The sequence below is a fragment of the Bufo bufo genome, chromosome 1 (genome assembly GCF_905171765.1).
Source record: "Bufo bufo chromosome 1, aBufBuf1.1, whole genome shotgun sequence".
Taxonomy (NCBI): domain Eukaryota; kingdom Metazoa; phylum Chordata; class Amphibia; order Anura; family Bufonidae; genus Bufo; species Bufo bufo.
In genome coordinates, this window is record NC_053389.1 from 108,783,341 (window position 1) to 108,792,729 (window position 9,389).

General features: G+C 40.4%; 1 protein-coding gene across 4 annotated transcripts in view; it reads right to left on the minus strand.

Annotated features, from left to right (window-relative positions):
- The window catches only part of DVL1 (dishevelled segment polarity protein 1), a 231,790-nt gene extending 224,458 nt beyond the window's left edge, over positions 1-7,332 (minus strand). Inside the window, exons 1-4 of one of the 4 annotated variants that reach the window (XM_040427805.1) lie at positions 7,190-7,332; positions 5,497-5,617; positions 5,087-5,420; positions 2,951-3,443 (exon numbers count right to left, since the gene is read on the minus strand). In XM_040427805.1, coding sequence (XP_040283739.1) covers positions 2,951-3,120 — 170 coding nt within the window. In that variant the 5' untranslated portion in view covers positions 3,121-3,443; positions 5,087-5,420; positions 5,497-5,617; positions 7,190-7,332. Of the gene's footprint in view, positions 1-2,950; positions 3,444-5,086; positions 5,634-7,189 lie in introns of those variants that run through there. The other 3 variants (XM_040427832.1, XM_040427815.1, XM_040427825.1) reach the window with 3 other exon arrangements.
- Positions 7,333-9,389: the final 2,057 nt, after the last annotated feature.

Below are 9,389 nucleotides of genomic sequence, written 5' to 3' on the forward strand. Positions count from 1 at the left end.
CTCCCAGCATGCCGATCAGCCTACAGCTATCAGCCTACAGCAGGGCATTGTGGGAGTTGTAGTTTTACAACAGCTGGAGGGCCACAAGTTGAGCATGCAGAACCACAGGCATGCAATAAGGGGCTTTTCAAGACATTATAACTGATGACCTATCCTCTGGATAGGTCATCAGTATCTGATTGATGGGGGCCGACACCCGGCTGTCTGAGAAGGCAGTGGCACTGGCAGTAGCGGACATGTCCTTTGTGCTATGTGTATTTGTGGGGCTGTTACAGACAGTGCGTTAAATATATTTTTCTATTCAATAAATATATTGTTATTTCTTGCAATTGAGCAGTGGAGTATATGATTGGTTTTTTTCTGGTTGACATGTTCGTATCTGCGTTAGAGGCTCTGTTTGGGGCCTCTGTCACAGAATTCATCAGAAATAGCAAACTTTCTTCTCGCTAAAGAAAATGTTCGGAAACAAACGGATCTCATTATAGTCAATTGGATCTGTAAGGCTCCGTTCCAGTTAGTTATGTGCCGAATCCAGCACTTTCATCATAGGAGCAGAAGGACGGAAATAATAAACACTGATGTGAAAAGGCCCTTAGTTGCCCATAGCAACCAATCACAGGGCAGCTTTCATTTCTTACAGTGCTCTTGAAAAATGAAAGCTGTGCTGTGATTGATTGCTATGGGCAACAAATAAATTCTTTCTTTTTGACAGTTTTTTAAAAACCTGTACATACGGACAGTAGGACTACAAGTTCCAGCACACTGTCCAACATGCTGAGGCTTGTCGTGCACAGACAACGCCTTTGCACATTATTTTCTAGCCGTGCAGGTGTTCAGTCTTGAATTCAGTCTACATTAGGGCCCTGGCAACCTGCTTAGCTGTCACCTGCCTGTGTGCCCCCCGCCACGTAGGTCTGCCAACCTACCCCTCCTCTATATACTCCTACTACCCATTTACAATCCATACAGTGTCAAAGCATCCACCTCAGCTTTACCATTGACTCTACCAACTGCACCTTGGTTGTGTCAGAAAGGACATGCCCTCCCTCCCCCTCCATGTTCATTGTGGAGCCTCCTGTCCAGACAGCTAAGATGATCCTGGCAATTACACTGCACTGAAATACCTGGCACACCAGGCACTGCCAGGATGACAGGCCAGGACTGAGAGACCTGGGCTTGGCTGTTCGGTTACAGTGCCACAGACACTAGGGAGCCATTCAGAGAGGCAGACGCTCCACACATGGGCATCTATGAAAGCAATTAGAATCATAAAAGAGAAGACAATCCCCATAATTACAGCCTGTGCCCTGAGCGCCGCGCATAATGCAATGCAGAGGTTGCGTTATCAAACACTCATTATCATGTTATATAACAAAAAGGGTTAAAGTCCGGAAATAGGAGTAACCTGATAAGACCCTGCTCGGCGAAAATAGGAAGGTCAGCAATATACCTGCAGCCGGGGACAGGCCGCAGCGCCAGAGGGGCCACAGAGAGACACGGAAGGGAAAACTTCAGGTGTTCCACCCTCCTCGCCTGACAGCTCCCACCCCAGCACTAAAAATACACAGGCCCCATTTACCTTCTAAAGGATATGAAAGCTGGCGTTTATTAAATGCCGCTTTCTCCTTAGAAGTCACTCTCCCCCTCCCATTTAATAATTGTTCTTTATGGAAAATGACAGTAAAAAAAAAAACCTTTGAAGTGGTGACATTGCAAGGATTAAAAGTCCCCCATCCCTGATGCATTGCTCCTGGAAATGACACTGTATTCCAAAAATCCTGTGTAGCGCCATTGGGAGTATATTTTAAGCAAAAAAATCGAATCAATATATATATATATCGATGTGGCGTAGTCCATATATAATGGTGAATATATATACGGCATAGTCCATATATAATAGTGAATATATATATATATATATATATACAGCATAGTCCATATATAATGGTGAATATATATATATATATATATATATATATATACAGCATAGTCCATATATAATGGTGAATATATATATATATACAGCATAGTCCATATATAATGGTGAATATATATACGGCATAGTCCATATATAATAGTGAATTTATTTATATATATATACAGCATAGTCCATATATAATGGTGAATATATATACAGCATAGTCCATATATAATGGTGAATATATATACGGCATAGTCCATATATAATAGTGAATTTATATATATATATATACAGCATAGTCCATATATAATGGTGAATATATATACGGCATAGTCCATATATAATAGTGAATTTATATATATATATACAGCATAGTCCATATATAATGGTGAATATATATATATATATACATATAGATCTGGCATAATCCATATATAATGAAAATACGCTGGAAAATCGCCTCCATATTTATAAACAAATTGTCTCATTATCTTGAATAGGCACCAACAGCTTCAATGTGGGAAAGGCAATTAGTCGCATGTGATGTCATGGTTTATGAAAGAGAGGCGCCATGTTTTTACGCCAAGAGGGGCGAATGAACGACGGACTACATTTGCGATGACGTCACGCGACACGGATACTTTCAAAGCAAAACATGTAATCTGTACATGTCATCAGCCATACGGCGAAAGCGTCAAATTGTACTGGTGACAGACAGATAGATATGAGATAGCTAGATAATAGATAGATATGAGAAAGATAGATGAATAGGAAACAGATGATAGATAAATACTGTAGCTAGCCAGATAGACGGTTTTATACATATATATACTGTAATGATATAAAAGCTATAACAGGTGTAGTACACCATACGATACTAATAGACAGTAGCCCCCAGGACAGGCATGCAGCAGACATCAGCAGCAGAAACTATGTATCACTGAAGGCAGATGTCAGATTGCAGCTGCCCTGCACACACAGCCGCAGCCAGACACACACAGACTCATGGGTGGAAGGTGCACTGCTTACCCAAAATCCTGGTCCATAGATTTGAAGAAGAATTTGTAATTGTGCACAGGTCTGTTGCTGAGGACATTTTTAAAATCTGCTAAGGTGACTTTTTCAGGAGACACAGGCAGTTTCACCAGATAAGGGGTTTCTTCTTCATCTATGTGGTAGATGATTTTAGTCTCAGCCATGAGCAATGAAATGTCAAATGGGGGGTAGACCCCCCCAAAATTGCAAGGCTCCCTTCTTCTGCAAGCTGTATCAGGCTCAGGCACAGAATGCTTCCAGGATCAGGGTAGAAATATGGAACCAAAGTCTGGATTTTCCCCCTGCCAGTCACTCAGTAGGCTTTCACAATACACTGCTCTCAAAACAGGAAGGGAGAGATGCAGAATCCTGAGCTGGTAATGCATTGTGAAATGGCTGCTTACAGGACATTCTGCTCCCTGCAGCGCCCTCTAGCTGCACGCGGTAGAAAGGCAGCCATTACTTTTTCTAGAAGTGCTGATTTACCCTATCCAAAATAAATAAAAGATTGTTTCAGATTTCCTTTAGTCATCCTTTTTTACTTCTTTCTCTGTGGCATTCCTTAAAAACTGGTATTTTTCTTATTTAAAAAAAAAAAATTAAGAATGGGATTGAGAATTATTGGTCAGTGAATTGCTGCAGCTTTAAACTATTGTCATGCTACACTATATATCCGTTGTGAGCGTTACCTATAAAAAGATTTTTTAACTTTTTTTTGACAATTCAGACACTGACAACTTTATAGCAATATGTGAAACTCCATCCAAAATGAATCAGAGTGAAAAAGAATAAAGTGACATCCAGTAATCAAAACGGGTAAAAAAAAATAAATGGCTGTACAGAATTAGGCCTCATGCACACGACCGTATGTATTTTGCAGTCCACAAAAAACGGATCCGCAAAAAATACGGATGACGTCCGTGTACATTCTGTATTTTGCGGAACGGAACAGCCGGCCCCTAATAGAACAGCACTATCCTTGTCCGTAATGCAGACAATAATAGGACATGTTCTATTTTTTTGCGGCACAGAAATACGGACATATATAAACGAAATGCACACGGAGTAACTTACAAAAAAAAACGGAGCGGACACGGAAAGAATATACATTCATGTGCATGAGGCCTTGGGGTACATTCACACGACAGCAAAAAACATCTGTGGCTGTTTTCAGGACCATTACGGTCATTTTTTAAACAGGCCATAAATAACAGCTGTCAAAAAATAGAACATATCCGATTTTGTCCTTTTTCAAAGACTAACAGCCGGCCCATAAAGGGGCCATTTTTAATGGCCGTTTTCTTTTTAAATCTGTTTTGGCATTTTTAAGGTTTTATTTGTCACTGCGATTGTAACCTTAGAAAACACGGCTGTCTTCTTTTGAGAACAGTGCCACACCTGTCCACAGCCCATGTGTGATACTGCAACTTAGTCCCATTTACTTCAATAGAACGGAGCTGAACTGCAATACCAGACACAACCCATGGACAGGTGTGGTGCTGCTTCTACACAACATCTTCCGGTATAGTACAAGGAGAAGAACACACCTGGAAAGAAAGAAGACGAGTGGGAAGAGGAAGAACACATATCAAGTCCCAACCTAGTATTTCTGCCAGAAGACCATAAGGGTACAGCCACATGCACAGGTTTCAAAGAGTAGTGGATCATAAAGGGAAAGAAAGTACAAAGGACGGATACGATTTCTCTTCTTTTTTTTGAATCCACTCCTGATTTTGGCTTCCATAACTGCATGTAGAAACCTGACTGTGTGGGCATGTCCTAAAATGATGTCAACTGAGGTTCCATAATGGCATGTGCCAGCTGCTTGCCGGCACGTAGTTACTATTGCCTAACTAGTGGTACCATAAGAGTTGTAAGAATCATAATAAATGACGTTCAACCCCTCCATTCACAAGATATTGCTAAGGCACTACACACATTCACATCTAGAAGAAACCAGCATTTCCCATAATGGGGTAAAAGAAAATCAGTAGTAGAGAAGTGTCTTCAAAGAACCTTCCAAGGCTTTGCCAAAGACACTCGGAGAACAAATAAAAGGGCAAGAGAGCTGCACAGAACCAAATATAGCAAATATCTATACCCTAACTCCAGCTTCTCCAGGATCAATACCTGTGTGTCAGTCACTGATAACCTTCTTTTTCTCACTGTTTTTCTTAGGCTGCATTCACATTGCTGCTATTGATTCTCCTATGACAGAGCAGAAAAACAAAAAGAACAGAAGAACCGGTTCAGGCCCATAACTGAAACTAACGGTGCCAGATGGAAACCATTGACTATAGTGTTAGTATTTATATTTTTGATGGAATCTGCAATGCAGACCTCAAACGAAGCCTCCGATGCAAACTCAACCTTCGTTGCTTGTAGATTAATCATCTTGTTCTTGGTGCAAGGGCAAATCCTCATACATTGCACTGACTTATTGGTGAGGTTGTGCTGGGTCAATCTGAGCACAAAGAGATGTAGGGTACAGAGTAGCAGCCTGAAAAACTGATGAGACAGGAGGTGTTTTTTTCAAGTACCTCAAACTTTCTGTGATGCTTAGACTATCATGCAGGTCACTGGTGGTAGCTGTTCTCTTGTAAAGCAGTGCAGGGTCAGAATGGGGCTCCTTGAGCCCACCAGAGGAGATGATCTTGAGGGCTGTCCCCATCTATACAGAATATGTAACATACGCATTTAATGGTGTACACAGGACACATTGTTATGGTTCTTTATGAAGCTTCCCATAAGTAATAAATGAAATGCACCCTCATGATAAGTGGTTGGCTCCAAAGTCAGGTCCAAATGGGGTTGTCTTCTGCTGGCTTGGGGCCCATTACTGTGATAGGGCCTTCTGGGAATCCTCTAATACCATGGTGGACCAGTCTGACCCTGAGGCATAGAGGTAAAATAAAATCTGTTAGATGAAGAAAATGAATGTGGTGGCCATAATTATGTGTCCTAGGGGTGACTATGGAGGTGACATCCTGTTCGCATCACTTCTGCTAGAATACAGGCAATTCTGTTATAGAGAACAACCTGGAGGAACTGCACATAAGGCAAGACCCTGATACACAGTAAGAGCCTGAAATCGGAGTGCTAGTAAATGCTAAATAATTCACATTTTATTACAAACTCCAACAAGTCATCAAACAAGTCATTTACATATATAGTACAATTTTGGCCAGAGAGAAATCTTTTAAGTGCAGCCAGGTTTCAAAAATATTTGGCCCAGGGCATGGAGCAGGCTTGTCCCTGTAACCTGTAGGTAAGGCAGGGATGGGGGAGCTCTACTGCTACATCACTTCTGACTGTAAATGTGATCGTATTGGTCTCTAGTAATGTCAAATAATGCAGCTCATAAAATACAACAACAAATCATTAATACTAGAAAAAAGAAAGACAGAAAGTGACAGTGATCGCAAAACATAATTGTGACAGTGGTGGTGGGTCCTAAACTGCTCAGGTTTGGAATCACTTTTATTATTATTTTGTATTATAGTATAATAAGATAGATAGATAGATAGATATGAGATGGATAGATAGATAGATAGATAGATATGAGATAGATAGATAGATAAAGAGATAGATAGATATGAGATACAGTAGATAGATAGATAGATAGATAGATAGATAGATAGATAGATATGAGATAGATAGATAGATAAAGAGATAGATAGATATGAGATACAGTAGATAGATAGATAGATAGATAGATAGATAGATGAGATAGATAGATAGATACAAATAGATAGATAGATAGATAGATAGATGAGATAGATAGATACAGATAGATAGATAGATAGATAGATAGATAGATAGATGAGATAGATAGATAGAGACAGATAGATAGATAGATAGATAGATAGATAGATAGATAGATAGATAGATAGATAGATAGATGAGATAGATAGATAGATAGATAGATAGATAGATAGATAGATAGATGAGATAGATAGACAGAGACAGATAGATAGATAGATAGATAGATAGATGAGATAGATAGATAGATACAGATAGATAGATAGATAGATAGATAGATAGATCATATGCCAACTCTTAGTATTATACATATAGATGTGGATATGATGCCAGATGACTCAGACGCTGCAGTAGCCATTGACTCTGCCTGCTCTCTATACACAGCCCTACCAATCTCCTGATCCTGTGACATCCCATTTTATGACTCCTCATTGACTCATACCTTTCTGCCTCATCATTTACTGGTCCTACCTTATCATCAGCTAAAGGATGTAAAGAACGTGCAGTCATGGCAATCAGACGGATACCACTCCATTGATCCACATTTCCACACAGTGATGATGATCTACAGACTGGAGGGGCTATGCAATGCTGGTTTGATCCTGGAAGAATCAATAGTGGTCACATAGACTGGAGTACTTCTCTTTGATGAAGTCCACACTTTAATGGTATTGTAAGAAGCTCCTGGGTCTCGTGCAAAGTTATATACCGGGGTGTATTACTCTTAGTGGTCTTACTCTCATCATCTGCATATATGATGATGTCTTGTGTTGCAGGATCTATACACAACATGCAGTAATTCTATGTTATGTCTCCTCCACTCTGTGCACTTAGAGCACTTGCACCATTGTTATTCCATGTAGAAGTGTGAACTGCCCAGATACACGGACCATGATTCTCTGCAGTCTGAGCTCCATACATACAGGACTCAGATGATCAACATATCTCACAATTTCTGGATGGTGAAGAGAGAGATTTGGGGGTTCATTTAGGGGTGTAGTTATAGGGCTGAAAAGGTAAAAGGCCCAGATGTCTATATGGGCCCAACTTCCTAATGCAAAATAAGAAACCACTGGGACCCAGGATTTTAAAGTGTCACTTTACTTTGGGAAAACCTTTGATCAAAATTTTGATTGGTGGGGGTCCAAGTGCTAGGACCCCCACCGATCGCTAGAACAAGGAGAGAGAAGCACTAGATTTTTTTAAGACTGGGATTGAGAATTATTGGTCAGTGAATTGCTGCAGCTTTCAACTATTGTCATGTTACACTATATATCCTCGCTGGTGGAGACAAAATTGAGACAACACCCCATAGACTTATTAGAAAGTCTATGGTGTTGTCTCAATTTCGGCTCCTGCAGCGAGGATAGAGAGCTATGTGAGTGCTTCTCTCTCCATGTATTAGAGAGACAACCCCATAGACTTATTAGAAAGTCTATGGGGTTGTCTGAATTCCAGCTTCTGCAGCGATGATAGAGAGAGAGCTATGTGAGTGCTTCTCTCTCCATGTATTAGAGAGACAACCCCATAGACTTATTAGAAAGTCTATGGGGTTGTCTGAATTCCAGCTCCTGCAGTGAGGATAGAGAGAGAGCTATGTGAGTGCTTCTCTCTCCATGTATTAGAGAGACAACCCCATAGACTTATTAGAAAGTCTATGGGGTTGTCTGAATTCCAGCTCCTGCAGTGAGGATAGAGAGAGAGCTATGTGAATGCTTCTCTCTCTTTGTCCATCTCGCTTCAGTCTCCTGCAACGAGAAGAGAGAGCTATGTGAGCTCTTCTCTCTCCTCATTCTAGCGATCGGTAGGAGTCTCTAAGCACAGACCCAATGAGAATGTTTTATATGTTGCTATGACATATCAAAAGTTTTCTTAAAGTACAGAGACATTTTAGAGTTGTTAAAGCTTGTCTATATACATAGAGCCCTCTATGATTCCCCTATAAACAAAAAGGGCATATGGAGAGAGGTTATCTTCATGCGACAATTCCTTAAACTCAACATTTTTCAATTGGATTGCACCAATTTAAAACCCTGCTGCTTTTGGCCTGCACATAGTTTGATTATATTGCAAAACATCTCAGGGGCATGTGGCACCTTGGGTCCTCTTTTTTTGGTCAATTGAAATCCATCCCCAACAATGTTTTCTGCAAAAGATAATGGATGAATTTGGCATCAATATATATAAGAAGCAGAAAATAACATTCCCAGGATTGAAAGAAAGTGCCCGATCTCACCCTCTGCCTTTATAATATATTTCCCTCCAGTCTGCAGGGCTTGGCACAATGGAGCATTAGTTCTGGCTTTCCCCCCATCTTCTCATGCTTTTACTACATTCCCGTAACTTAATGTGATTTCACAAGTGCCAAGTGGTTACTGCTCAGGGGTTCTTCAGGGTCCCTCTCTCGCTGATGTGGAGAACAGGCTCCTATTATACAGGTCTGGCGAGGGATTATATGATGGACCGTTCTGTCTGCTTCCCACAGGGAAAGCTAATTGTTCTTTATCTGTGGACCCCTAGTAGTTGAATTTGTTGCAATAGAGGTCTCCAATGTACAATGAGAGGGGTCTAAAATGAGGATTCTTTTGATATTTAATGTACACGCTGAAAAGATTTGAAAGTTTTTTTTAATGATTTCCTATTATTTATATTGTGCCAATAGTTTCACAGC